Raw genomic sequence first — 26,602 nt, 5'->3', positions numbered from 1 at the left:
ACCGCCTTTCTTCTGCAAACTCCAGCCGTTCAACAATTTCATCCAACCTTCTTCTGCTACAATAAAGTCTTGAACTTGGATCTTGAACTTAACGTGGACCTTGAACTTAACTTGGATCTTGAACTTAACCCGGACCTTGAACTTCAGACTTGAACTTGGAACAATAACTTAATTGTCTAAGCGTTTCTTCCCAGAACAAAACGGAATGCCTAAACCAGTCAAACTGTAAGAGCCTCCTTCCCTGGGGCTATGGATTGTAATTCGAATAGAGAGAAGGGCTGTAGGAAGTGGTCGGCTGATCGCTTTGTCGCGAGAGGTCCGGTCTAACTGCCTGGAAGGTCCTGCCAGCGCCACTGCGCGAAGGGATGTTGACCAGCAGGCTTTCCCGCTCCGGCTCCGAGGTTAGGTTGTAGGCCTAAAATCAACAACAAGGAACAACAGTGTCATCCATTTGGATACATTGCTCCAAAAAAAATAACCAAAGCTAGGCACCTGTGACTGCTCTACCCTTTCACAACACAATTTTTCACCTGGTCCCTCACCAGGTCTCTTTGGTGAGCCGACAGGCTGATGTGGAACTAGTAGTGCTCCCTCAGGAGCCTGCTCTGTACAGCCAAAAGCAACGGGTGCCAAGGCATCCGTTCCTTTGCTGCCTTACTAAACATCTCCCACAGAATTATCATGTCAACTACCAGTTACATTATTTCTTCCACGCCTTACGTGTGTTGGCCGTCTGCGCACAGTACTCTGTGTTCCTGAGGCAATCTCACCTGGTACAGAAGCTGAGGAGAAGGGAAGGCAGCCGCAATAGCCTCAGCCATCGCAAAGTTGACCTGCCTAATTTCTTCTAACTGCCACTTCCAAACTTGCAAGAGACCATTTACAACACGATCCACCTTCGGCCCTCCACAGCACCCCGGACCCGCGTAGAAAGGCAAGTCCGTCTCCTCTTGTGCTCGCCTAGGGAGAACAAAGAATGGGAAAGCAAGTAAGACAATGAGGCTATGAAGAAGATCCTATCCCTGCATCGGTCATTGCATTGGCGTCAAATGCTGAAAGTCTGACCCTCTTTTCTTTACATGCATTACCAATTTCCTTGCTTGAGACCCAGATTTCCTACTGAAAAGGGAAACAATCCTGTACTTGGGAGCACTCCTGACACAAGCCAACATGCACACAGAGCGCTATGTTGGCATGAGAGAGCTCACTTTCTGTCAGCCAGTGAAAAATTGTTGTCCTGAAGTACAGCCATGTAGCTGCTGTTCCCTCCAGTAACTGTGAAAGTGCAGCCTCTACGAAGACATGGCCAAACCTGGATCTGCCTGCTCACCTGAATGGTGCTTCAGATACAGCTTTTGTGAACATGGTGACAAATTCTCCAAGCTCCTCCCAGCTCTCAAACATCTGGATTTGGACTTGTTTGGACACCTGCAGATCCACCAAAGCCTGTAAACCACAAATGGAACAGTTACTCTTGTCACATCGAACACCACTCTTGTCTGAAGCGAAAAAAGGGTCACAGCTTCTTGTTACAGGATGAGAACAGCCACTCTCTCCCCATTTTGGGAACAGTTAATTTAAGCGACTGAAGGATTCAGGGGTGGCATGCCTCCTGCTGGTTAATACCGGTTTAGTGACGTTCCAGCTGCTGCAGCTCTCCAGCGGCAAGCTGTCATTTCTTGATGTAGCCCATTTCTTGGAACAGTGTTCAAACAAGAGATGATGGCTGCATGCCTGTTTTACAGGTACTTACTTCTTGCACATCCCTTCTGGTTATGCCCAGATTTCTCAGGCTTCCCTCTTCCTCTTCTTGGTTTACACTTGCTGCCGCCTGTGGTGGATTCTTTCTTGACTGAATTCTGAGAAACCCAAGAAGAGCAAAGTAAGGCTGGGAACTCTTTCACAGGTATTCCCCAGTGGTCACTGTGGTGCCAGGCTGGAGGGGCCTTTGCTTGTGTTTCTGTATAGTAGGGGAATAGTTCTGTGTGGGATCAGCCCTGAGGCTCCAGCCGTTGCTACAAGGAGTTAACGTAAACGCCTATGGCGTTTGTCAAGGCCAGACACAGAAACTTTTGGAGGGAAAGAAGTTTAACCTGAAATATTCTTCTACTCCAACGACTGCCAATGCGATAATTTTCTGAGGCATCGCCTCCATCATGTAAGTCACGTAGCCCGACAGGGTCGTAAGCTGTTCTGCAGAGCCCTGGGCCACCTGCAAAGAGCAACAGAAAAAAAAGGAGTTAAACCATTCTGAGATGCACATGTCAGTGCATCAACCTACGGCTCTGATTCTGCAGATAGGTCTGCAGATGAAAAATTCTGTTGGCGCTGCTCTTTGGGGGCAAGCAGGCAATACTTGATCTGGTGTAAATTATGGCAGAAAATTTAAAAACCATCACACTCGATCTGACCGTCTTGCCTCTTCAAAACTGTGTGAAAAAATTGTAACTAAGAAAGCAAGCTGGCCAAAACTTTGTATTGTACAACCCGAGTGGTTTTGATCCACCGATGGCTTCCAAAACCAGATTTCTGGTTTACTGAAGCCATGGCTCCATGCCACATCAAAACCTTCCTGCCGTCAAGAGGGATGAACACCACCACTCTTCTAGCAAGGCATGTTCAAGAGCACAAAAGTTATAAGCACTCTTACTTGTTTGTAATTGTAAACCATGCCCATAAAATCCTCCAGCTGAAGCACAGTCAGGACACGTTCTTCTTCTACGCATTCAGTTCCTGCATCCACCTGTTGGGATATGAAAACAGCCAGACCAAGGGTGTGTTTATCATTCACTCAAACCAGTGCTCCCACTCAGAGGCAGGGAGAAGACAAGAGGGGTCTTTATTTGGCCTGCTAAATACAATGACTGATGAGTGTAAATAACGGGGGGGAGGAGGGGGACAAGAACATTGAGATTTTGCTTGCACACCTGAATTTGTCGCGTCCAGCTGATGCTGCACGGAATAGCTTGACTAGCCCACACACAGCAATAATTTTCAGCCTGCAGAGCCCTAAGGACATGCACTCCACCTGCTTTCTGTAAGAGAACTGAAAGCAACGCACAGGTCAGGCCTGCAGAGCAGAGACAGCACCCAACACAAAGGAGGTGCGGGCTGTGAGGACAAGTACCTGGATCTATCACCACGGCAATGCGTTCCTGGCTCTCCCCTGGCTGCTGGGCTTGTGGCATTTGAGCACGGGCATTCCGCTCCCTCCGCTGCCAGGCATCACCGCGGGCTGCCCCACTGCCCTCCGCACTAAGCCTTGCCTTCTTGGCGGCGGGGGCTTCTTCGAGGAACCCGCTGCTGGCCGTGGAGCTGCCAGGCTGGCCTGAGGGCTCGGAGGGAGAACCCGCCAGCAGGCACCTGCAGAGTCTCTTGGCGCCACGGGGGCTGTTTCGGTTGCCATCGAACGCTTGTCCAGATGGCACCTGGGCTACCTGCGGCTCCCTGCTGCCGGGGGCCAGCAGGTGACTACCATCACTCGGGCCAGCTAGCGCCTCCACGTCCCTGCTGCTGGCGTGGGGGGGCTCAGCAGCTGCCATCCAGCTGGCCAACTCACTCATCCTGAGCCTATCAGGCAGAGGGATGAATTCGTCCTCCTCCTCCTCATCATCCTGCTCCTCCGTGAACACACCCTCATCCTCCTCCAACAGATAATCCTCAAAATAGCCGTAGCCGTACTCGTGCTCAAACCCATCACCCCCATCTTCCTCACTGTCCTGCTCGTCGCCCTCACTGTCCTGCTCCTCGCTCTCGCTGGTCTCCTCCACAAGCACTTTGGTCACCATCCCCTCCTCGGGAGAGGCAGCCGGGGGCTGCCCCTGCTCCGGCTCGGGGGCCGGGGGTGGAGGCGAGGGCGCCATTGTTGCCGGCTGTAGCAGGGAGCTTCCGATAACCAGCCCGGCCTCAGACTCCGAGTCGTCCAAGACGACGTCGAAGTAGCGCCACGTGGCCATGGCTGCGCACCCTGCCGCGTCGCCCAGGCAACTGAAGCCCCAACGCTGCGGCGCCCGCCCCTTGAAGAAACCTGGGCCCAGCTCCTATTGGTCCAAACCCGCCGGCATTGTGATGCTCTCGCTCGGACCAATCACAGGCCTCCGCTCGCGCGCTCCATGGAGACCACACACTCGGGGGTGCTGCTCTCCCTTGCACAGTGCAGTAGGCAGGAGGCTTTTAAAATCCCCTTTTTTAATAGAGAAGTGTTAAAGACAAATAACCTCGTGGCTTTTTTGCTTTTTTTTTGCGGGACAGCAGAATCTTGACCTTTTTTCCACTGATTTCCAATGTGACTTCCAATGAGAAGATAACTACTTGCAGTTTAGGGTAGCAGTAGAAAGTATTCAACACGGGGCATACCTGTCTATATTCAAGACAGCATGTTACAAAGCAGAGTTTATTATTCAAAATTGTTTATGAAATAGAAGGAATTATCAATACTATAAACGGTGTCCAATTCACGTTCTGATGATGTTCACCGCCTTTCTTCTGCAAACTCCAGCCGTTCAACAATTTCATCCAACCTTCTTCTGCTACAATAAAGTCTTGAACTTGGATCTTGAACTTAACGTGGACCTTGAACTTAACTTGGATCTTGAACTTAACCCGGACCTTGAACTTCAGACTTGAACTTGGAACAATAACTTAATTATCTAAGCGTTTCTTCCCAGAACAAAACGGAATGCCTAAACCAGTCAAACTGTAAGAGCCTCCTTCCCTGGGGCTATGGATTGTAATTCGAATAGAGAGAAGGGCTGTAGGAAGTGGTCGGCTGATCGCTTTGTCGGGAGAGGTCCGGTCTAACTGCCTGGAAGGTCCTGCCAGCGCCACTGCGCGAAGGGATGTTGACCAGCAGGCTTTCCCGCTCCGGCTCCGAGGTTAGGTTGTAGGCCTAAAATCAACAACAAGGAACAACAGTGTCATCCATTTGGATACATTGCTCCAAAAAAAATAACCAAAGCTAGGCACCTGTGACTGCTCTACCCTTTCACAACACAATTTTTCACCTGGTCCCTCACCAGGTCTCTTTGGTGAGCCGACAGGCTGATGTGGAACTAGTAGTGCTCCCTCAGGAGCCTGCTCTGTACAGCCAAAAGCAACGGGTGCCAAGGCATCCGTTCCTTTGCTGCCTTACTAAACATCTCCCACAGAATTATCATGTCAACTACCAGTTACATTATTTCTTCCACGCCTTACGTGTGTTGGCCGTCTGCGCACAGTACTCTGTGTTCCTGAGGCAATCTCACCTGGTACAGAAGCTGAGGAGAAGGGAAGGCAGCCGCAATAGCCTCAGCCATCGCAAAGTTGACCTGCCTAATTTCTTCTAACTGCCACTTCCAAACTTGCAAGAGACCATTTACAACACGATCCACCTTCGGCCCTCCACAGCACCCCGGACCCGCGTAGAAAGGCAAGTCCGTCTCCTCTTGTGCTCGCCTAGGGAGAACAAAGAATGGGAAAGCAAGTAAGACAATGAGGCTATGAAGAAGATCCTATCCCTGCATCGGTCATTGCATTGGCGTCAAATGCTGAAAGTCTGACCCTCTTTTCTTTACATGCATTACCAATTTCCTTGCTTGAGACCCAGATTTCCTACTGAAAAGGGAAACAATCCTGTACTTGGGAGCACTCCTGACACAAGCCAACATGCACACAGAGCGCTATGTTGGCATGAGAGAGCTCACTTTCTGTCAGCCAGTGAAAAATTGTTGTCCTGAAGTACAGCCATGTAGCTGCTGTTCCCTCCAGTAACTGTGAAAGTGCAGCCTCTACGAAGACATGGCCAAACCTCGATCTGCCTGCTCACCTGAATGGTGCTTCAGATACAGCTTTTGTGAACATGGTGACAAATTCTCCAAGCTCCTCCCAGCTCTCAAACATCTGGATTTGGACTTGTTTGGACACCTGCAGATCCACCAAAGCCTGTAAACCACAAATGGAACAGTTACTCTTGTCACATCGAACACCACTCTTGTCTGAAGCGAAAAAGGGTCACAGCTTCTTGTTACAGGATGAGAACAGCCACTCTCTCCCCATTTTGGGAACAGTTAATTTAAGCGACTGAAGGATTCAGGGGTGGCATGCCTCCTGCTGGTTAATACCGGTTTAGTGACGTTCCAGCTGCTGCAGCTCTCCAGCGGCAAGCTGTCATTTCTTGATGTAGCCCATTTCTTGGAACAGTGTTCAAACAAGAGATGATGGCTGCATGCCTGTTTTACAGGTACTTACTTCTTGCACATCCCTTCTGGTTATGCCCAGATTTCTCAGGCTTCCCTCTTCCTCTTCTTGGTTTACACTTGCTGCCGCCTGTGGTGGATTCTTTCTTGACTGAATTCTGAGAAACCCAAGAAGAGCAAAGTAAGGCTGGGAACTCTTTCACAGGTATTCCCCAGTGGTCACTGTGGTGCCAGGCTGGAGGGGCCTTTGCTTGTGTTTCTGTATAGTAGGGGAATAGTTCTGTGTGGGATCAGCCCTGAGGCTCCAGCCGTTGCTACAAGGAGTTAACGTAAACGCCTATGGCGTTTGTCAAGGCCAGACACAGAAACTTTTGGAGGGAAAGAAGTTTAACCTGAAATATTCTTCTACTCCAACGACTGCCAATGCGATAATTTTCTGAGGCATCGCCTCCATCATGTAAGTCACGTAGCCCGACAGGGTCGTAAGCTGTTCTGCAGAGCCCTGGGCCACCTGCAAAGAGCAACAGAAAAAAAAGGAGTTAAACCATTCTGAGATGCACATGTCAGTGCATCAACCTACGGCTCTGATTCTGCAGATAGGTCTGCAGATGAAAAATTCTGTTGGCGCTGCTCTTTGGGGGCAAGCAGGCAATACTTGATCTGGTGTAAATTATGGCAGAAAATTTAAAAACCATCACACTCGATCTGACCGTCTTGCCTCTTCAAAACTGTGTGAAAAAATTGTAACTAAGAAAGCAAGCTGGCCAAAACTTTGTATTGTACAACCCGAGTGGTTTTGATCCACCGATGGCTTCCAAAACCAGATTTCTGGTTTACTGAAGCCATGGCTCCATGCCACATCAAAACCTTCCTGCCGTCAAGAGGGATGAACACCACCACTCTTCTAGCAAGGCATGTTCAAGAGCACAAAAGTTATAAGCACTCTTACTTGTTTGTAATTGTAAACCATGCCCATAAAATCCTCCAGCTGAAGCACAGTCAGGACACGTTCTTCTTCTACGCATTCAGTTCCTGCATCCACCTGTTGGGATATGAAAACAGCCAGACCAAGGGTGTGTTTATCATTCACTCAAACCAGTGCTCCCACTCAGAGGCAGGGAGAAGACAAGAGGGGTCTTTATTTGGCCTGCTAAATACAATGACTGATGAGTGTAAATAACGGGGGGGAGGAGGGGGACAAGAACATTGAGATTTTGCTTGCACACCTGAATTTGTCGCGTCCAGCTGATGCTGCACGGAATAGCTTGACTAGCCCACACACAGCAATAATTTTCAGCCTGCAGAGCCCTAAGGACATGCACTCCACCTGCTTTCTGTAAGAGAACTGAAAGCAACGCACAGGTCAGGCCTGCAGAGCAGAGACAGCACCCAACACAAAGGAGGTGCGGGCTGTGAGGACAAGTACCTGGATCTATCACCACGGCAATGCGTTCCTGGCTCTCCCCTGGCTGCTGGGCTTGTGGCATTTGAGCACGGGCATTCCGCTCCCTCCGCTGCCAGGCATCACCGCGGGCTGCCCCACTGCCCTCCGCACTAAGCCTTGCCTTCTTGGCGGCGGGGGCTTCTTCGAGGAACCCGCTGCTGGCCGTGGAGCTGCCAGGCTGGCCTGAGGGCTCGGAGGGAGAACCCGCCAGCAGGCACCTGCAGAGTCTCTTGGCGCCACGGGGGCTGTTTCGGTTGCCATCGAACGCTTGTCCAGATGGCACCTGGGCTACCTGCGGCTCCCTGCTGCCGGGGGCCAGCAGGTGACTACCATCACTCGGGCCAGCTAGCGCCTCCACGTCCCTGCTGCTGGCGTGGGGGGGCTCAGCAGCTGCCATCCAGCTGGCCAACTCACTCATCCTGAGCCTATCAGGCAGAGGGATGAATTCGTCCTCCTCCTCCTCATCATCCTGCTCCTCCGTGAACACACCCTCATCCTCCTCCAACAGATAATCCTCAAAATAGCCGTAGCCGTACTCGTGCTCAAACCCATCACCCCCATCTTCCTCACTGTCCTGCTCGTCGCCCTCACTGTCCTGCTCCTCGCTCTCGCTGGTCTCCTCCACAAGCACTTTGGTCACCATCCCCTCCTCGGGAGAGGCAGCCGGGGGCTGCCCCTGCTCCGGCTCGGGGGCCGGGGGTGGAGGCGAGGGCGCCATTGTTGCCGGCTGTAGCAGGGAGCTTCCGATAACCAGCCCGGCCTCAGACTCCGAGTCGTCCAAGACGACGTCGAAGTAGCGCCACGTGGCCATGGCTGCGCACCCTGCCGCGTCGCCCAGGCAACTGAAGCCCCAACGCTGCGGCGCCCGCCCCTTGAAGAAACCTGGGCCCAGCTCCTATTGGTCCAAACCCGCCGGCATTGTGATGCTCTCGCTCGGACCAATCACAGGCCTCCGCTCGCGCGCTCCATGGAGACCACACACTCGGGGGTGCTGCTCTCCCTTGCACAGTGCAGTAGGCAGGAGGCTTTTAAAATCCCCTTTTTTAATAGAGAAGTGTTAAAGACAAATAACCTCGTGGCTTTTTTGCTTTTTTTTTGCGGGACAGCAGAATCTTGACCTTTTTTCCACTGATTTCCAATGTGACTTCCAATGAGAAGATAACTACTTGCAGTTTAGGGTAGCAGTAGAAAGTATTCAACACGGGGCATACCTGTCTATATTCAAGACAGCATGTTACAAAGCAGAGTTTATTATTCAAAATTGTTTATGAAATAGAAGGAATTATCAATACTGTAAACGGTGTCCAATTCACGTTCTGATGATGTTCACCGCCTTTCTTCTGCAAACTCCAGCCGTTCAACAATTTCATCCAACCTTCTTCTGCTACAATAAAGTCTTGAACTTGGATCTTGAACTTAACGTGGACCTTGAACTTAACTTGGATCTTGAACTTAACCCGGACCTTGAACTTCAGACTTGAACTTGGAACAATAACTTAATTATCTAAGCGTTTCTTCCCAGAACAAAACGGAATGCCTAAACCAGTCAAACTGTAAGAGCCTCCTTCCCTGGGGCTATGGATTGTAATTCGAATAGAGAGAAGGGCTGTAGGAAGTGGTCGGCTGATCGCTTTGTCGGGAGAGGTCCGGTCTAACTGCCTGGAAGGTCCTGCCAGCGCCACTGCGCGAAGGGATGTTGACCAGCAGGCTTTCCCGCTCCGGCTCCGAGGTTAGGTTGTAGGCCTAAAATCAACAACAAGGAACAACAGTGTCATCCATTTGGATACATTGCTCCAAAAAAAATAACCAAAGCTAGGCACCTGTGACTGCTCTACCCTTTCACAACACAATTTTTCACCTGGTCCCTCACCAGGTCTCTTTGGTGAGCCGACAGGCTGATGTGGAACTAGTAGTGCTCCCTCAGGAGCCTGCTCTGTACAGCCAAAAGCAACGGGTGCCAAGGCATCCGTTCCTTTGCTGCCTTACTAAACATCTCCCACAGAATTATCATGTCAACTACCAGTTACATTATTTCTTCCACGCCTTACGTGTGTTGGCCGTCTGCGCACAGTACTCTGTGTTCCTGAGGCAATCTCACCTGGTACAGAAGCTGAGGAGAAGGGAAGGCAGCCGCAATAGCCTCAGCCATCGCAAAGTTGACCTGCCTAATTTCTTCTAACTGCCACTTCCAAACTTGCAAGAGACCATTTACAACACGATCCACCTTCGGCCCTCCACAGCACCCCGGACCCGCGTAGAAAGGCAAGTCCGTCTCCTCTTGTGCTCGCCTAGGGAGAACAAAGAATGGGAAAGCAAGTAAGACAATGAGGCTATGAAGAAGATCCTATCCCTGCATCGGTCATTGCATTGGCGTCAAATGCTGAAAGTCTGACCCTCTTTTCTTTACATGCATTACCAATTTCCTTGCTTGAGACCCAGATTTCCTACTGAAAAGGGAAACAATCCTGTACTTGGGAGCACTCCTGACACAAGCCAACATGCACACAGAGCGCTATGTTGGCATGAGAGAGCTCACTTTCTGTCAGCCAGTGAAAAATTGTTGTCCTGAAGTACAGCCATGTAGCTGCTGTTCCCTCCAGTAACTGTGAAAGTGCAGCCTCTACGAAGACATGGCCAAACGTGGATCTGCCTGCTCACCTGAATGGTGCTTCAGATACAGCTTTTGTGAACATGGTGACAAATTCTCCAAGCTCCTCCCAGCTCTCAAACATCTGGATTTGGACTTGTTTGGACACCTGCAGATCCACCAAAGCCTGTAAACCACAAATGGAACAGTTACTCTTGTCACATCGAACACCACTCTTGTCTGAAGCGAAAAAGGGTCACAGCTTCTTGTTACAGGATGAGAACAGCCACTCTCTCCCCATTTTGGGAACAGTTAATTTAAGCGACTGAAGGATTCAGGGGTGGCATGCCTCCTGCTGGTTAATACCGGTTTAGTGACGTTCCAGCTGCTGCAGCTCTCCAGCGGCAAGCTGTCATTTCTTGATGTAGCCCATTTCTTGGAACAGTGTTCAAACAAGAGATGATGGCTGCATGCCTGTTTTACAGGTACTTACTTCTTGCACATCCCTTCTGGTTATGCCCAGATTTCTCAGGCTTCCCTCTTCCTCTTCCTGGTTTACACTTGCTGCCGCCTGTGGTGGATTCTTTCTTGACTGAATTCTGAGAAACCCAAGAAGAGCAAAGTAAGGCTGGGAACTCTTTCACAGGTATTCCCCAGTGGTCACTGTGGTGCCAGGCTGGAGGGGCCTTTGCTTGTGTTTCTGTATAGTAGGGGAATAGTTCTGTGTGGGATCAGCCCTGAGGCTCCAGCCGTTGCTACAAGGAGTTAACGTAAACGCCTATGGCGTTTGTCAAGGCCAGACACAGAAACTTTTGGAGGGAAAGAAGTTTAACCTGAAATATTCTTCTACTCCAACGACTGCCAATGCGATAATTTTCTGAGGCATCGCCTCCATCATGTAAGTCACGTAGCCCGACAGGGTCGTAAGCTGTTCTGCAGAGCCCTGGGCCACCTGCAAAGAGCAACAGAAAAAAAAGGAGTTAAACCATTCTGAGATGCACATGTCAGTGCATCAACCTACGGCTCTGATTCTGCAGATAGGTCTGCAGATGAAAAATTCTGTTGGCGCTGCTCTTTGGGGGCAAGCAGGCAATACTTGATCTGGTGTAAATTATGGCAGAAAATTTAAAAACCATCACACTCGATCTGACCGTCTTGCCTCTTCAAAACTGTGTGAAAAAATTGTAACTAAGAAAGCAAGCTGGCCAAAACTTTGTATTGTACAACCCGAGTGGTTTTGATCCACCGATGGCTTCCAAAACCAGATTTCTGGTTTACTGAAGCCATGGCTCCATGCCACATCAAAACCTTCCTGCCGTCAAGAGGGATGAACACCACCACTCTTCTAGCAAGGCATGTTCAAGAGCACAAAAGTTATAAGCACTCTTACTTGTTTGTAATTGTAAACCATGCCCATAAAATCCTCCAGCTGAAGCACAGTCAGGACACGTTCTTCTTCTACGCATTCAGTTCCTGCATCCACCTGTTGGGATATGAAAACAGCCAGACCAAGGGTGTGTTTATCATTCACTCAAACCAGTGCTCCCACTCAGAGGCAGGGAGAAGACAAGAGGGGTCTTTATTTGGCCTGCTAAATACAATGACTGATGAGTGTAAATAACGGGGGGGAGGAGGGGGACAAGAACATTGAGATTTTGCTTGCACACCTGAATTTGTCGCGTCCAGCTGATGCTGCACGGAATAGCTTGACTAGCCCACACACAGCAATAATTTTCAGCCTGCAGAGCCCTAAGGACATGCACTCCACCTGCTTTCTGTAAGAGAACTGAAAGCAACGCACAGGTCAGGCCTGCAGAGCAGAGACAGCACCCAACACAAAGGAGGTGCGGGCTGTGAGGACAAGTACCTGGATCTATCACCACGGCAATGCGTTCCTGGCTCTCCCCTGGCTGCTGGGCTTGTGGCATTTGAGCACGGGCATTCCGCTCCCTCCGCTGCCAGGCATCACCGCGGGCTGCCCCACTGCCCTCCGCACTAAGCCTTGCCTTCTTGGCGGCGGGGGCTTCTTCGAGGAACCCGCTGCTGGCCGTGGAGCTGCCAGGCTGGCCTGAGGGCTCGGAGGGAGAACCCGCCAGCAGGCACCTGCAGAGTCTCTTGGCGCCACGGGGGCTGTTTCGGTTGCCATCGAACGCTTGTCCAGATGGCACCTGGGCTACCTGCGGCTCCCTGCTGCCGGGGGCCAGCAGGTGACTACCATCACTCGGGCCAGCTAGCGCCTCCACGTCCCTGCTGCTGGCGTGGGGGGGCTCAGCAGCTGCCATCCAGCTGGCCAACTCACTCATCCTGAGCCTATCAGGCAGAGGGATGAATTCGTCCTCCTCCTCCTCATCATCCTGCTCCTCCGTGAACACACCCTCATCCTCCTCCAACAGATAATCCTCAAAATAGCCGTAGCCGTACTCGTGCTCAAACCCATCACCCCCATCTTCCTCACTGTCCTGCTCGTCGCCCTCACTGTCCTGCTCCTCGCTCTCGCTGGTCTCCTCCACAAGCACTTTGGTCACCATCCCCTCCTCGGGAGAGGCAGCCGGGGGCTGCCCCTGCTCCGGCTCGGGGGCCGGGGGTGGAGGCGAGGGCGCCATTGTTGCCGGCTGTAGCAGGGAGCTTCCGATAACCAGCCCGGCCTCAGACTCCGAGTCGTCCAAGACGACGTCGAAGTAGCGCCACGTGGCCATGGCTGCGCACCCTGCCGCGTCGCCCAGGCAACTGAAGCCCCAACGCTGCGGCGCCCGCCCCTTGAAGAAACCTGGGCCCAGCTCCTATTGGTCCAAACCCGCCGGCATTGTGATGCTCTCGCTCGGACCAATCACAGGCCTCCGCTCGCGCGCTCCATGGAGACCACACACTCGGGGGTGCTGCTCTCCCTTGCACAGTGCAGTAGGCAGGAGGCTTTTAAAATCCCCTTTTTTAATAGAGAAGTGTTAAAGACAAATAACCTCGTGGCTTTTTTGCTTTTTTTTTGCGGGACAGCAGAATCTTGACCTTTTTTCCACTGATTTCCAATGTGACTTCCAATGAGAAGATAACTACTTGCAGTTTAGGGTAGCAGTAGAAAGTATTCAACACGGGGCATACCTGTCTATATTCAAGACAGCATGTTACAAAGCAGAGTTTATTATTCAAAATTGTTTATGAAATAGAAGGAATTATCAATACTATAAACGGTGTCCAATTCACGTTCTGATGATGTTCACCGCCTTTCTTCTGCAAACTCCAGCCGTTCAACAATTTCATCCAACCTTCTTCTGCTACAATAAAGTCTTGAACTTGGATCTTGAACTTAACGTGGACCTTGAACTTAACTTGGATCTTGAACTTAACCCGGACCTTGAACTTCAGACTTGAACTTGGAACAATAACTTAATTATCTAAGCGTTTCTTCCCAGAACAAAACGGAATGCCTAAACCAGTCAAACTGTAAGAGCCTCCTTCCCTGGGGCTATGGATTGTAATTCGAATAGAGAGAAGGGCTGTAGGAAGTGGTCGGCTGATCGCTTTGTCGGGAGAGGTCCGGTCTAACTGCCTGGAAGGTCCTGCCAGCGCCACTGCGCGAAGGGATGTTGACCAGCAGGCTTTCCCGCTCCGGCTCCGAGGTTAGGTTGTAGGCCTAAAATCAACAACAAGGAACAACAGTGTCATCCATTTGGATACATTGCTCCAAAAAAAATAACCAAAGCTAGGCACCTGTGACTGCTCTACCCTTTCACAACACAATTTTTCACCTGGTCCCTCACCAGGTCTCTTTGGTGAGCCGACAGGCTGATGTGGAACTAGTAGTGCTCCCTCAGGAGCCTGCTCTGTACAGCCAAAAGCAACGGGTGCCAAGGCATCCGTTCCTTTGCTGCCTTACTAAACATCTCCCACAGAATTATCATGTCAACTACCAGTTACATTATTTCTTCCACGCCTTACGTGTGTTGGCCGTCTGCGCACAGTACTCTGTGTTCCTGAGGCAATCTCACCTGGTACAGAAGCTGAGGAGAAGGGAAGGCAGCCGCAATAGCCTCAGCCATCGCAAAGTTGACCTGCCTAATTTCTTCTAACTGCCACTTCCAAACTTGCAAGAGACCATTTACAACACGATCCACCTTCGGCCCTCCACAGCACCCCGGACCCGCGTAGAAAGGCAAGTCCGTCTCCTCTTGTGCTCGCCTAGGGAGAACAAAGAATGGGAAAGCAAGTAAGACAATGAGGCTATGAAGAAGATCCTATCCCTGCATCGGTCATTGCATTGGCGTCAAATGCTGAAAGTCTGACCCTCTTTTCTTTACATGCATTACCAATTTCCTTGCTTGAGACCCAGATTTCCTACTGAAAAGGGAAACAATCCTGTACTTGGGAGCACTCCTGACACAAGCCAACATGCACACAGAGCGCTATGTTGGCATGAGAGAGCTCACTTTCTGTCAGCCAGTGAAAAATTGTTGTCCTGAAGTACAGCCATGTAGCTGCTGTTCCCTCCAGTAACTGTGAAAGTGCAGCCTCTACGAAGACATGGCCAAACCTCATCTGCCTGCTCACCTGAATGGTGCTTCAGATACAGCTTTTGTGAACATGGTGACAAATTCTCCAAGCTCCTCCCAGCTCTCAAACATCTGGATTTGGACTTGTTTGGACACCTGCAGATCCACCAAAGCCTGTAAACCACAAATGGAACAGTTACTCTTGTCACATCGAACACCACTCTTGTCTGAAGCAAAAAAGGGTCACAGCTTCTTGTTACAGGATGAGAACAGCCACTCTCTCCCCATTTTGGGAACAGTTAATTTAAGGGACTGAAGGATTCAGGGGTGGCATGCCTCCTGCTGGTTAATACCGGTTTAGTGACGTTCCAGCTGCTGCAGCTCTCCAGCGGCAAGCTGTCATTTCTTGATGTAGCCCATTTCTTGGAACAGTGTTCAAACAAGAGATGATGGCTGCATGCCTGTTTTACAGGTACTTACTTCTTGCACATCCCTTCTGGTTATGCCCAGATTTCTCAGGCTTCCCTCTTCCTCTTCTTGGTTTACACTTGCTGCCGCCTGTGGTGGATTCTTTCTTGACTGAATTCTGAGAAACCCAAGAAGAGCAAAGTAAGGCTGGGAACTCTTTCACAGGTATTCCCCAGTGGTCACTGTGGTGCCAGGCTGGAGGGGCCTTTGCTTGTGTTTCTGTATAGTAGGGGAATAGTTCTGTGTGGGATCAGCCCTGAGGCTCCAGCCGTTGCTACAAGGAGTTAACGTAAACGCCTATGGCGTTTGTCAAGGCCAGACACAGAAACTTTTGGAGGGAAAGAAGTTTAACCTGAAATATTCTTCTACTCCAACGACTGCCAATGCGATAATTTTCTGAGGCATCGCCTCCATCATGTAAGTCACGTAGCCCGACAGGGTCGTAAGCTGTTCTGCAGAGCCCTGGGCCACCTGCAAAGAGCAACAGAAAAAAAAGGAGTTAAACCATTCTGAGATGCACATGTCAGTGCATCAACCTACGGCTCTGATTCTGCAGATAGGTCTGCAGATGAAAAATTCTGTTGGCGCTGCTCTTTGGGGGCAAGCAGGCAATACTTGATCTGGTGTAAATTATGGCAGAAAATTTAAAAACCATCACACTCGATCTGACCGTCTTGCCTCTTCAAAACTGTGTGAAAAAATTGTAACTAAGAAAGCAAGCTGGCCAAAACTTTGTATTGTACAACCCGAGTGGTTTTGATCCACCGATGGCTTCCAAAACCAGATTTCTGGTTTACTGAAGCCATGGCTCCATGCCACATCAAAACCTTCCTGCCGTCAAGAGGGATGAACACCACCACTCTTCTAGCAAGGCATGTTCAAGAGCACAAAAGTTATAAGCACTCTTACTTGTTTGTAATTGTAAACCATGCCCATAAAATCCTCCAGCTGAAGCACAGTCAGGACACGTTCTTCTTCTACGCATTCAGTTCCTGCATCCACCTGTTGGGATATGAAAACAGCCAGACCAAGGGTGTGTTTATCATTCACTCAAACCAGTGCTCCCACTCAGAGGCAGGGAGAAGACAAGAGGGGTCTTTATTTGGCCTGCTAAATACAATGACTGATGAGTGTAAATAACGGGGGGGAGGAGGGGGACAAGAACATTGAGATTTTGCTTGCACACCTGAATTTGTCGCGTCCAGCTGATGCTGCACGGAATAGCTTGACTAGCCCACACACAGCAATAATTTTCAGCCTGCAGAGCCCTAAGGACATGCACTCCACCTGCTTTCTGTAAGAGAACTGAAAGCAACGCACAGGTCAGGCCTGCAGAGCAGAGACAGCACCCAACACAAAGGAGGTGCGGGCTGTGAGGACAAGTACCTGGATCTATCACCACGGCAATGCGTTCCTGGCTCTCCCCTGGCTGCTGGGCTTGTGGCATTTGAGCACGGGCATTCCGCTCCCTCCGCTGCCAGGCATCACCGCGGGCTGCCCCACTGCCCTCCGCACTAAGCCTTGCCTTCTTGGCGGCGGGGGCTTCTTCGAGGAACCCGCTGCTGGCCGTGGAGCTGCCAGGCTGGCCTGAGGGCTCGGAGGGAGAACCCGCCAGCAGGCACCTGCAGAGTCTCTTGGCGCCACGGGGGCTGTTTCGGTTGCCATCGAACGCTTGTCCAGATGGCACCTGGGCTACCTGCGGCTCCCTGCTGCCGGGGGCCAGCAGGTGACTACCATCACTCGGGCCAGCTAGCGCCTCCACGTCCCTGCTGCTGGCGTGGGGGGGCTCAGCAGCTGCCATCCAGCTGGCCAACTCACTCATCCTGAGCCTATCAGGCAGAGGGATGAATTCGTCCTCCTCCTCCTCATCATCCTGCTCCTCCGTGAACACACCCTCATCCTCCTCCAACAGATAATCCTCAAAATAGCCGTAGCCGTACTCGTGCTCAAACCCATCACCCCCATCTTCCTCACTGTCCTGCTCGTCGCCCTCACTGTCCTGCTCCTCGCTCTCGCTGGTCTCCTCCACAAGCACTTTGGTCACCATCCCCTCCTCGGGAGAGGCAGCCGGGGGCTGCCCCTGCTCCGGCTCGGGGGCCGGGGGTGGAGGCGAGGGCGCCATTGTTGCCGGCTGTAGCAGGGAGCTTCCGATAACCAGCCCGGCCTCAGACTCCGAGTCGTCCAAGACGACGTCGAAGTAGCGCCACGTGGCCATGGCTGCGCACCCTGCCGCGTCGCCCAGGCAACTGAAGCCCCAACGCTGCGGCGCCCGCCCCTTGAAGAAACCTGGGCCCAGCTCCTATTGGTCCAAACCCGCCGGCATTATGATGCTCTCGCTCGGACCAATCACAGGCCTCCGCTCGCGCGCTCCATGGAGACCACACACTCGGGGGTGCTGCTCTCCCTTGCACAGTGCAGTAGGCTTTTAAAATCCCCTTTTTTAATAGAGAAGTGTTAAAGACAAATAACCTCGTGGCTTTTTTGCTTTTTTTTTGCGGGACAGCAGAATCTTGACCTTTTTTCCACTGATTTCCAATGTGACTTCCAATGAGAAGATAACTACTTGCAGTTTAGGGTAGCAGTAGAAAGTATTCAACACGGGGCATACCTGTCTATATTCAAGACAGCATGTTACAAAGCAGAGTTGTTTATTCAAAATTGTTTATGAAATAGAAGGAATTATCAATACTGTAAACGGTGTCCAATTCACGTTCTGATGATGTTCACCGCCTTTCTTCTGCAAACTCCAGCCGTTCAACAATTTCATCCAACCTTCTTCTGCTACAATAAAGTCTTGAACTTGGATCTTGAACTTAACGTGGACCTTGAACTTAACTTGGATCTTGAACTTAACCCGGACCTTGAACTTCAGACTTGAACTTGGAACAATAACTTAATTATCTAAGCGTTTCTTCCCAGAACAAAACGGAATGCCTAAACCAGTCAAACTGTAAGAGCCTCCTTCCCTGGGGCTATGGATTGTAATTCGAATAGAGAGAAGGGCTGTAGGAAGTGGTCGGCTGATCGCTTTGTCGGGAGAGGTCCGGTCTAACTGCCTGGAAGGTCCTGCCAGCGCCACTGCGCGAAGGGATGTTGACCAGCAGGCTTTCCCGCTCCGGCTCCGAGGTTAGGTTGTAGGCCTAAAATCAACAACAAGGAACAACAGTGTCATCCATTTGGATACATTGCTCCAAAAAAAATAACCAAAGCTAGGCACCTGTGACTGCTCTACCCTTTCACAACACAATTTTTCACCTGGTCCCTCACCAGGTCTCTTTGGTGAGCCGACAGGCTGATGTGGAACTAGTAGTGCTCCCTCAGGAGCCTGCTCTGTACAGCCAAAAGCAACGGGTGCCAAGGCATCCGTTCCTTTGCTGCCTTACTAAACATCTCCCACAGAATTATCATGTCAACTACCAGTTACATTATTTCTTCCACGCCTTACGTGTGTTGGCCGTCTGCGCACAGTACTCTGTGTTCCTGAGGCAATCTCACCTGGTACAGAAGCTGAGGAGAAGGGAAGGCAGCCGCAATAGCCTCAGCCATCGCAAAGTTGACCTGCCTAATTTCTTCTAACTGCCACTTCCAAACTTGCAAGAGACCATTTACAACACGATCCACCTTCGGCCCTCCACAGCACCCCGGACCCGCGTAGAAAGGCAAGTCCGTCTCCTCTTGTGCTCGCCTAGGGAGAACAAAGAATGGGAAAGCAAGTAAGACAATGAGGCTATGAAGAAGATCCTATCCCTGCATCGGTCATTGCATTGGCGTCAAATGCTGAAAGTCTGACCCTCTTTTCTTTACATGCATTACCAATTTCCTTGCTTGAGACCCAGATTTCCTACTGAAAAGGGAAACAATCCTGTACTTGGGAGCACTCCTGACACAAGCCAACATGCACACAGAGCGCTATGTTGGCATGAGAGAGCTCACTTTCTGTCAGCCAGTGAAAAATTGTTGTCCTGAAGTACAGCCATGTAGCTGCTGTTCCCTCCAGTAACTGTGAAAGTGCAGCCTCTACGAAGACATGGCCAAACCTCATCTGCCTGCTCACCTGAATGGTGCTTCAGATACAGCTTTTGTGAACATGGTGACAAATTCTCCAAGCTCCTCCCAGCTCTCAAACATCTGGATTTGGACTTGTTTGGACACCTGCAGATCCACCAAAGCCTGTAAACCACAAATGGAACAGTTACTCTTGTCACATCGAACACCACTCTTGTCTGAAGCGAAAAAGGGTCACAGCTTCTTGTTACAGGATGAGAACAGCCACTCTCTCCCCATTTTGGGAACAGTTAATTTAAGCGACTGAAGGATTCAGGGGTGGCATGCCTCCTGCTGGTTAATACCGGTTTAGTGACGTTCCAGCTGCTGCAGCTCTCCAGCGGCAAGCTGTCATTTCTTGATGTAGCCCATTTCTTGGAACAGTGTTCAAACAAGAGATGATGGCTGCATGCCTGTTTTACAGGTACTTACTTCTTGCACATCCCTTCTGGTTATGCCCAGATTTCTCAGGCTTCCCTCTTCCTCTTCCTGGTTTACACTTGCTGCCGCCTGTGGTGGATTCTTTCTTGACTGAATTCTGAGAAACCCAAGAAGAGCAAAGTAAGGCTGGGAACTCTTTCACAGGTATTCCCCAGTGGTCACTGTGGTGCCAGGCTGGAGGGGCCTTTGCTTGTGTTTCTGTATAGTAGGGGAATAGTTCTGTGTGGGATCAGCCCTGAGGCTCCAGCCGTTGCTACAAGGAGTTAACGTAAACGCCTATGGCGTTTGTCAAGGCCAGACACAGAAACTTTTGGAGGGAAAGAAGTTTAACCTGAAATATTCTTCTACTCCAACGACTGCCAATGCGATAATTTTCTGAGGCATCGCCTCCATCATGTAAGTCACGTAGCCCGACAGGGTCGTAAGCTGTTCTGCAGAGCCCTGGGCCACCTGCAAAGAGCAACAGAAAAAAAAGGAGTTAAACCATTCTGAGATGCACATGTCAGTGCATCAACCTACGGCTCTGATTCTGCAGATAGGTCTGCAGATGAAAAATTCTGTTGGCGCTGCTCTTTGGGGGCAAGCAGGCAATACTTGATCTGGTGTAAATTATGGCAGAAAATTTAAAAACCATCACACTCGATCTGACCGTCTTGCCTCTTCAAAACTGTGTGAAAAAATTGTAACTAAGAAAGCAAGCTGGCCAAAACTTTGTATTGTACAACCCGAGTGGTTTTGATCCACCGATGGCTTCCAAAACCAGATTTCTGGTTTACTGAAGCCATGGCTCCATGCCACATCAAAACCTTCCTGCCGTCAAGAGGGATGAACACCACCACTCTTCTAGCAAGGCATGTTCAAGAGCACAAAAGTTATAAGCACTCTTACTTGTTTGTAATTGTAAACCATGCCCATAAAATCCTCCAGCTGAAGCACAGTCAGGACACGTTCTTCTTCTACGCATTCAGTTCCTGCATCCACCTGTTGGGATATGAAAACAGCCAGACCAAGGGTGTGTTTATCATTCACTCAAACCAGTGCTCCCACTCAGAGGCAGGGAGAAGACAAGAGGGGTCTTTATTTGGCCTGCTAAATACAATGACTGATGAGTGTAAATAACGGGGGGGAGGAGGGGGACAAGAACATTGAGATTTTGCTTGCACACCTGAATTTGTCGCGTCCAGCTGATGCTGCACGGAATAGCTTGACTAGCCCACACACAGCAATAATTTTCAGCCTGCAGAGCCCTAAGGACATGCACTCCACCTGCTTTCTGTAAGAGAACTGAAAGCAACGCACAGGTCAGGCCTGCAGAGCAGAGACAGCACCCAACACAAAGGAGGTGCGGGCTGTGAGGACAAGTACCTGGATCTATCACCACGGCAATGCGTTCCTGGCTCTCCCCTGGCTGCTGGGCTTGTGGCATTTGAGCACGGGCATTCCGCTCCCTCCGCTGCCAGGCATCACCGCGGGCTGCCCCACTGCCCTCCGCACTAAGCCTTGCCTTCTTGGCGGCGGGGGCTTCTTCGAGGAACCCGCTGCTGGCCGTGGAGCTGCCAGGCTGGCCTGAGGGCTCGGAGGGAGAACCCGCCAGCAGGCACCTGCAGAGTCTCTTGGCGCCACGGGGGCTGTTTCGGTTGCCATCGAACGCTTGTCCAGATGGCACCTGGGCTACCTGCGGCTCCCTGCTGCCGGGGGCCAGCAGGTGACTACCATCACTCGGGCCAGCTAGCGCCTCCACGTCCCTGCTGCTGGCGTGGGGGGGCTCAGCAGCTGCCATCCAGCTGGCCAACTCACTCATCCTGAGCCTATCAGGCAGAGGGATGAATTCGTCCTCCTCCTCCTCATCATCCTGCTCCTCCGTGAACACACCCTCATCCTCCTCCAACAGATAATCCTCAAAATAGCCGTAGCCGTACTCGTGCTCAAACCCATCACCCCCATCTTCCTCACTGTCCTGCTCGTCGCCCTCACTGTCCTGCTCCTCGCTCTCGCTGGTCTCCTCCACAAGCACTTTGGTCACCATCCCCTCCTCGGGAGAGGCAGCCGGGGGCTGCCCCTGCTCCGGCTCGGGGGCCGGGGGTGGAGGCGAGGGCGCCATTGTTGCCGGCTGTAGCAGGGAGCTTCCGATAACCAGCCCGGCCTCAGACTCCGAGTCGTCCAAGACGACGTCGAAGTAGCGCCACGTGGCCATGGCTGCGCACCCTGCCGCGTCGCCCAGGCAACTGAAGCCCCAACGCTGCGGCGCCCGCCCCTTGAAGAAACCTGGGCCCAGCTCCTATTGGTCCAAACCCGCCGGCATTGTGATGCTCTCGCTCGGACCAATCACAGGCCTCCGCTCGCGCGCTCCATGGAGACCACACACTCGGGGGTGCTGCTCTCCCTTGCACAGTGCAGTAGGCAGGAGGCTTTTAAAATCCCCTTTTTTAATAGAGAAGTGTTAAAGACAAATAACCTCGTGGCTTTTTTGCTTTTTTTTGCGGGACAGCAGAATCTTGACCTTTTTTCCACTGATTTCCAATGTGACTTCCAATGAGAAGATAACTACTTGCAGTTTAGGGTAGCAGTAGAAAGTATTCAACATGGGGCATACCTGTCTATATTCAAGACAGCATGTTACAAAGCAGAGTTTATTATTCAAAATTGTTTATGAAATAGAAGGAATTATCAATACTATAAACGGTGTCCAATTCACGTTCTGATGATGTTCACCGCCTTTCTTCTGCAAACTCCAGCCGTTCAACAATTTCATCCAACCTTCTTCTGCTACAATAAAGTCTTGAACTTGGATCTTGAACTTAACGTGGACCTTGAACTTAACTTGGATCTTGAACTTAACCCGGACCTTGAACTTCAGACTTGAACTTGGAACAATAACTTAATTGTCTAAGCGTTTCTTCCCAGAACAAAACGGAATGCCTAAACCAGTCAAACTGTAAGAGCCTCCTTCCCTGGGGCTATGGATTGTAATTCGAATAGAGAGAAGGGCTGTAGGAAGTGGTCTGCTGATCGCTTTGTCGCGGAGAGGTCCGGTCTAACTGCCTGGAAGGTCCTGCCAGCGCCACTGCGCGAAGGGATGTTGACCAGCAGGCTTTCCCGCTCCGGCTCCGAGGTTAGGTTGTAGGCCTAAAATCAACAACAAGGAACAACAGTGTCATCCATTTGGATACATTGCTCCAAAAAAAATAACCAAAGCTAGGCACCTGTGACTGCTCTACCCTTTCACAACACAATTTTTCACCTGGTCCCTCACCAGGTCTCTTTGGTGAGCCGACAGGCTGATGTGGAACTAGTAGTGCTCCCTCAGGAGCCTGCTCTGTACAGCCAAAAGCAACGGGTGCCAAGGCATCCGTTCCTTTGCTGCCTTACTAAACATCTCCCACAGAATTATCATGTCAACTACCAGTTACATTATTTCTTCCACGCCTTACGTGTGTTGGCCGTCTGCGCACAGTACTCTGTGTTCCTGAGGCAATCTCACCTGGTACAGAAGCTGAGGAGAAGGGAAGGCAGCCGCAATAGCCTCAGCCATCGCAAAGTTGACCTGCCTAATTTCTTCTAACTGCCACTTCCAAACTTGCAAGAGACCATTTACAACACGATCCACCTTCGGCCCTCCACAGCACCCCGGACCCGCGTAGAAAGGCAAGTCCGTCTCCTCTTGTGCTCGCCTAGGGAGAACAAAGAATGGGAAAGCAAGTAAGACAATGAGGCTATGAAGAAGATCCTATCCCTGCATCGGTCATTGCATTGGCGTCAAATGCTGAAAGTCTGACCCTCTTTTCTTTACATGCATTACCAATTTCCTTGCTTGAGACCCAGATTTCCTACTGAAAAGGGAAACAATCCTGTACTTGGGAGCACTCCTGACACAAGCCAACATGCACACAGAGCGCTATGTTGGCATGAGAGAGCTCACTTTCTGTCAGCCAGTGAAAAATTGTTGTCCTGAAGTACAGCCATGTAGCTGCTGTTCCCTCCAGTAACTGTGAAAGTGCAGCCTCTACGAAGACATGGCCAAACCTCATCTGCCTGCTCACCTGAATGGTGCTTCAGATACAGCTTTTGTGAACATGGTGACAAATTCTCCAAGCTCCTCCCAGCTCTCAAACATCTGGATTTGGACTTGTTTGGACACCTGCAGATCCACCAAAGCCTGTAAACCACAAATGGAACAGTTACTCTTGTCACATCGAACACCACTCTTGTCTGAAGCAAAAAAGGGTCACAGCTTCTTGTTACAGGATGAGAACAGCCACTCTCTCCCCATTTTGGGAACAGTTAATTTAAGGGACTGAAGGATTCAGGGGTGGCATGCCTCCTGCTGGTTAATACCGGTTTAGTGACGTTCCAGCTGCTGCAGCTCTCCAGCGGCAAGCTGTCATTTCTTGATGTAGCCCATTTCTTGGAACAGTGTTCAAACAAGAGATGATGGCTGCATGCCTGTTTTACAGGTACTTACTTCTTGCACATCCCTTCTGGTTATGCCCAGATTTCTCAGGCTTCCCTCTTCCTCTTCCTGGTTTACACTTGCTGCCGCCTGTGGTGGATTCTTTCTTGACTGAATTCTGAGAAACCCAAGAAGAGCAAAGTAAGGCTGGGAACTCTTTCACAGGTATTCCCCAGTGGTCACTGTGGTGCCAGGCTGGAGGGGCCTTTGCTTGTGTTTCTGTATAGTAGGGGAATAGTTCTGTGTGGGATCAGCCCTGAGGCTCCAGCCGTTGCTACAAGGAGTTAACGTAAACGCCTATGGCGTTTGTCAAGGCCAGAGACAGAAACTTTTGGGGGGAAAGAAGTTTAACCTGAAATATTCTTCTACTCCAACGACTGCCAATGCGATAATTTTCTGAGGCATCGCCTCCATCATGTAAGTCACGTAGCCCGACAGGGTCGTAAGCTGTTCTGCAGAGCCCTGGGCCACCTGCAAAGAGCAACAGAAAAAAAAGGAGTTAAACCATTCTGAGATGCACATGTCAGTGCATCAACCTACGGCTCTGATTCTGCAGATAGGTCTGCAGATGAAAAATTCTGTTGGCGCTGCTCTTTGGGGGCAAGCAGGCAATACTTGATCTGGTGTAAATTATGGCAGAAAATTTAAAAACCATCACACTCGATCTGACCGTCTTGCCTCTTCAAAACTGTGTGAAAAAATTGTAACTAAGAAAGCAAGCTGGCCAAAACTTTGTATTGTACAACCCGAGTGGTTTTGATCCACCGATGGCTTCCAAAACCAGATTTCTGGTTTACTGAAGCCATGGCTCCATGCCACATCAAAACCTTCCTGCCGTCAAGAGGGATGAACACCACCACTCTTCTAGCAAGGCATGTTCAAGAGCACAAAAGTTATAAGCACTCTTACTTGTTTGTAATTGTAAACCATGCCCATAAAATCCTCCAGCTGAAGCACAGTCAGGACACGTTCTTCTTCTACGCATTCAGTTCCTGCATCCACCTGTTGGGATATGAAAACAGCCAGACCAAGGGTGTGTTTATCATTCACTCAAACCAGTGCTCCCACTCAGAGGCAGGGAGAAGACAAGAGGGGTCTTTATTTGGCCTGCTAAATACAATGACTGATGAGTGTAAATAACGGGGGGGAGGAGGGGGACAAGAACATTGAGATTTTGCTTGCACACCTGAATTTGTCGCGTCCAGCTGATGCTGCACGGAATAGCTTGACTAGCCCACACACAGCAATAATTTTCAGCCTGCAGAGCCCTAAGGACATGCACTCCACCTGCTTTCTGTAAGAGAACTGAAAGCAACGCACAGGTCAGGCCTGCAGAGCAGAGACAGCACCCAACACAAAGGAGGTGCGGGCTGTGAGGACAAGTACCTGGATCTATCACCACGGCAATGCGTTCCTGGCTCTCCCCTGGCTGCTGGGCTTGTGGCATTTGAGCACGGGCATTCCGCTCCCTCCGCTGCCAGGCATCACCGCGGGCTGCCCCACTGCCCTCCGCACTAAGCCTTGCCTTCTTGGCGGCGGGGGCTTCTTCGAGGAACCCGCTGCTGGCCGTGGAGCTGCCAGGCTGGCCTGAGGGCTCGGAGGGAGAACCCGCCAGCAGGCACCTGCAGAGTCTCTTGGCGCCACGGGGGCTGTTTCGGTTGCCATCGAACGCTTGTCCAGATGGCACCTGGGCTACCTGCGGCTCCCTGCTGCCGGGGGCCAGCAGGTGACTACCATCACTCGGGCCAGCTAGCGCCTCCACGTCCCTGCTGCTGGCGTGGGGGGGCTCAGCAGCTGCCATCCAGCTGGCCAACTCACTCATCCTGAGCCTATCAGGCAGAGGGATGAATTCGTCCTCCTCCTCCTCATCATCCTGCTCCTCCGTGAACACACCCTCATCCTCCTCCAACAGATAATCCTCAAAATAGCCGTAGCCGTACTCGTGCTCAAACCCATCACCCCCATCTTCCTCACTGTCCTGCTCGTCGCCCTCACTGTCCTGCTCCTCGCTCTCGCTGGTCTCCTCCACAAGCACTTTGGTCACCATCCCCTCCTCGGGAGAGGCAGCCGGGGGCTGCCCCTGCTCCGGCTCGGGGGCCGGGGGTGGAGGCGAGGGCGCCATTGTTGCCGGCTGTAGCAGGGAGCTTCCGATAACCAGCCCGGCCTCAGACTCCGAGTCGTCCAAGACGACGTCGAAGTAGCGCCACGTGGCCATGGCTGCGCACCCTGCCGCGTCGCCCAGGCAACTGAAGCCCCAACGCTGCGGCGCCCGCCCCTTGAAGAAACCTGGGCCCAGCTCCTATTGGTCCAAACCCGCCGGCATTATGATGCTCTCGCTCGGACCAATCACAGGCCTCCGCTCGCGCGCTCCATGGAGACCACACACTCGGGGGTGCTGCTCTCCCTTGCACAGTGCAGTAGGCAGGAGGCTTTTAAAATCCCCTTTTTTAATAGAGAAGTGTTAAAGACAAATAACCTCGTGGCTTTTTTGCTTTTTTTTTGCGGGACAGC

The 26,602-nt window shown here is 51.1% G+C and overlaps 6 protein-coding genes across 10 annotated transcripts; all 6 read right to left on the bottom strand.

Moving 5' to 3' along the window:
- Window positions 1-247: 247 nt before the first annotated feature.
- Window positions 248-4,270, bottom strand: LOC121087033 (crossover junction endonuclease EME1-like). Its single transcript, XM_040591669.1, has 8 exons — window positions 3,128-4,270; window positions 2,928-3,046; window positions 2,651-2,743; window positions 2,094-2,212; window positions 1,754-1,859; window positions 1,331-1,446; window positions 771-960; window positions 248-415 (listed from the first exon to the last, which is right to left on the bottom strand). The coding sequence occupies exons 1-8, from the start codon at window positions 3,954-3,956 to the stop codon at window positions 248-250; spliced, it is 1,740 nt and encodes a 579-aa protein (XP_040447603.1). The 5' UTR covers window positions 3,957-4,270.
- A 109-nt stretch (window positions 4,271-4,379) lies between these two features.
- On the bottom strand, window positions 4,380-8,742 carry LOC121082429 (crossover junction endonuclease EME1-like). 2 transcript variants are annotated; one of them, XM_040581782.1, is made up of 8 exons: window positions 7,600-8,742; window positions 7,400-7,518; window positions 7,123-7,215; window positions 6,566-6,684; window positions 6,226-6,331; window positions 5,804-5,919; window positions 5,244-5,433; window positions 4,380-4,888 (listed from the first exon to the last, which is right to left on the bottom strand). In XM_040581782.1, exons 1-8 carry the CDS (start codon window positions 8,426-8,428, stop codon window positions 4,721-4,723), a joined length of 1,740 nt encoding a protein of 579 aa, XP_040437716.1. In that variant the 5' UTR covers window positions 8,429-8,742; the 3' UTR covers window positions 4,380-4,720. The 2 variants fall into 2 exon arrangements, with proteins under 2 accessions (XP_040437716.1, XP_040437715.1); XM_040581781.1 differs by having other exon boundaries at window positions 7,400-8,742.
- Window positions 8,743-8,851: 109 nt separating this feature from the next.
- Window positions 8,852-13,214, bottom strand: LOC121082428 (crossover junction endonuclease EME1-like). Of its 2 annotated transcripts, XM_040581780.1 has the most exons (8): window positions 12,072-13,214; window positions 11,872-11,990; window positions 11,595-11,687; window positions 11,038-11,156; window positions 10,698-10,803; window positions 10,276-10,391; window positions 9,716-9,905; window positions 8,852-9,360 (listed from the first exon to the last, which is right to left on the bottom strand). In XM_040581780.1, exons 1-8 carry the CDS (start codon window positions 12,898-12,900, stop codon window positions 9,193-9,195), a joined length of 1,740 nt encoding a protein of 579 aa, XP_040437714.1. In that variant the 5' UTR covers window positions 12,901-13,214; the 3' UTR covers window positions 8,852-9,192. The 2 variants fall into 2 exon arrangements, with proteins under 2 accessions (XP_040437714.1, XP_040437713.1); XM_040581779.1 differs by having other exon boundaries at window positions 11,872-13,214.
- A 109-nt stretch (window positions 13,215-13,323) lies between these two features.
- Window positions 13,324-17,466, bottom strand: LOC121082430 (crossover junction endonuclease EME1-like). 2 transcript variants are annotated; one of them, XM_040581784.1, is made up of 8 exons: window positions 16,543-17,466; window positions 16,343-16,461; window positions 16,066-16,158; window positions 15,509-15,627; window positions 15,169-15,274; window positions 14,747-14,862; window positions 14,188-14,377; window positions 13,324-13,832 (listed from the first exon to the last, which is right to left on the bottom strand). In XM_040581784.1, the coding sequence occupies exons 1-8, from the start codon at window positions 17,369-17,371 to the stop codon at window positions 13,665-13,667; spliced, it is 1,740 nt and encodes a 579-aa protein (XP_040437718.1). In that variant the 5' UTR covers window positions 17,372-17,466; the 3' UTR covers window positions 13,324-13,664. The 2 variants fall into 2 exon arrangements, with proteins under 2 accessions (XP_040437718.1, XP_040437717.1); XM_040581783.1 differs by having other exon boundaries at window positions 16,343-17,466.
- Window positions 17,467-17,854: 388 nt separating this feature from the next.
- On the bottom strand, window positions 17,855-22,647 carry LOC121082427 (crossover junction endonuclease EME1-like). Of its 2 annotated transcripts, XM_040581778.1 has the most exons (8): window positions 21,007-22,647; window positions 20,807-20,925; window positions 20,530-20,622; window positions 19,973-20,091; window positions 19,633-19,738; window positions 19,211-19,326; window positions 18,652-18,841; window positions 17,855-18,296 (listed from the first exon to the last, which is right to left on the bottom strand). In XM_040581778.1, the coding sequence occupies exons 1-8, from the start codon at window positions 21,833-21,835 to the stop codon at window positions 18,129-18,131; spliced, it is 1,740 nt and encodes a 579-aa protein (XP_040437712.1). In that variant the 5' UTR covers window positions 21,836-22,647; the 3' UTR covers window positions 17,855-18,128. The 2 variants fall into 2 exon arrangements, with proteins under 2 accessions (XP_040437712.1, XP_040437711.1); XM_040581777.1 differs by having other exon boundaries at window positions 20,807-22,647.
- On the bottom strand, window positions 22,570-26,584 carry LOC121086971 (crossover junction endonuclease EME1-like). The gene is made up of 8 exons (XM_040591538.1): window positions 25,478-26,584; window positions 25,278-25,396; window positions 25,001-25,093; window positions 24,444-24,562; window positions 24,104-24,209; window positions 23,682-23,797; window positions 23,123-23,312; window positions 22,570-22,767 (listed from the first exon to the last, which is right to left on the bottom strand). Exons 1-8 carry the CDS (start codon window positions 26,304-26,306, stop codon window positions 22,570-22,572), a joined length of 1,770 nt encoding a protein of 589 aa, XP_040447472.1. The 5' UTR covers window positions 26,307-26,584.
- Window positions 26,585-26,602: the final 18 nt, after the last annotated feature.

Source organism: Falco naumanni, chromosome 1 (genome assembly GCF_017639655.2).
Source record: "Falco naumanni isolate bFalNau1 chromosome 1, bFalNau1.pat, whole genome shotgun sequence".
In the NCBI taxonomy this organism is placed as follows: domain Eukaryota; kingdom Metazoa; phylum Chordata; class Aves; order Falconiformes; family Falconidae; genus Falco; species Falco naumanni.
This window is presented reverse-complemented; position numbering and strand designations above follow the sequence as displayed.

Bases quoted from the DNA above. Each gene is read 5' to 3' on its own strand.
- LOC121087033 (XM_040591669.1), bottom strand. From the start codon at position 3,956: ATGGCCACGTGGCGCTACTTCGACGTCGTCTTGGACGACTCGGAGTCT. The intron at 961-1,330 runs GTGAGCAGGCAG...TGTTCTCCCTAG, and splicing joins GTATCTGAAGCACCATTCAG to GCGAGCACAAGAGGAGACGG. The intron at 416-770 runs GTGAGATTGCCT...TGTTGATTTTAG, and splicing joins CTCCTCAGCTTCTGTACCAG to GCCTACAACCTAACCTCGGA.
- LOC121082429 (XM_040581781.1), bottom strand. From the start codon at position 8,428: ATGGCCACGTGGCGCTACTTCGACGTCGTCTTGGACGACTCGGAGTCT. The intron at 7,216-7,399 runs GTGTGCAAGCAA...ATATCCCAACAG, and splicing joins GCTGGACGCGACAAATTCAG to GTGGATGCAGGAACTGAATG. The intron at 5,434-5,803 runs GTGAGCAGGCAG...TGTTCTCCCTAG, and splicing joins GTATCTGAAGCACCATTCAG to GCGAGCACAAGAGGAGACGG.
- LOC121082428 (XM_040581779.1), bottom strand. From the start codon at position 12,900: ATGGCCACGTGGCGCTACTTCGACGTCGTCTTGGACGACTCGGAGTCT. The intron at 10,804-11,037 runs GTTAAACTTCTT...TGGGTTTCTCAG, and splicing joins GGAGTAGAAGAATATTTCAG to AATTCAGTCAAGAAAGAATC. The intron at 9,906-10,275 runs GTGAGCAGGCAG...TGTTCTCCCTAG, and splicing joins GTATCTGAAGCACCATTCAG to GCGAGCACAAGAGGAGACGG.
- LOC121082430 (XM_040581783.1), bottom strand. From the start codon at position 17,371: ATGGCCACGTGGCGCTACTTCGACGTCGTCTTGGACGACTCGGAGTCT. The intron at 16,159-16,342 runs GTGTGCAAGCAA...ATATCCCAACAG, and splicing joins GCTGGACGCGACAAATTCAG to GTGGATGCAGGAACTGAATG. The intron at 13,833-14,187 runs GTGAGATTGCCT...TGTTGATTTTAG, and splicing joins CTCCTCAGCTTCTGTACCAG to GCCTACAACCTAACCTCGGA.
- LOC121082427 (XM_040581777.1), bottom strand. From the start codon at position 21,835: ATGGCCACGTGGCGCTACTTCGACGTCGTCTTGGACGACTCGGAGTCT. The intron at 20,623-20,806 runs GTGTGCAAGCAA...ATATCCCAACAG, and splicing joins GCTGGACGCGACAAATTCAG to GTGGATGCAGGAACTGAATG. The intron at 18,842-19,210 runs GTGAGCAGGCAG...TGTTCTCCCTAG, and splicing joins GTATCTGAAGCACCATTCAG to GCGAGCACAAGAGGAGACGG.
- LOC121086971 (XM_040591538.1), bottom strand. From the start codon at position 26,306: ATGGCCACGTGGCGCTACTTCGACGTCGTCTTGGACGACTCGGAGTCT. The intron at 25,094-25,277 runs GTGTGCAAGCAA...ATATCCCAACAG, and splicing joins GCTGGACGCGACAAATTCAG to GTGGATGCAGGAACTGAATG. The intron at 22,768-23,122 runs GTGAGATTGCCT...TGTTGATTTTAG, and splicing joins CTCCTCAGCTTCTGTACCAG to GCCTACAACCTAACCTCGGA.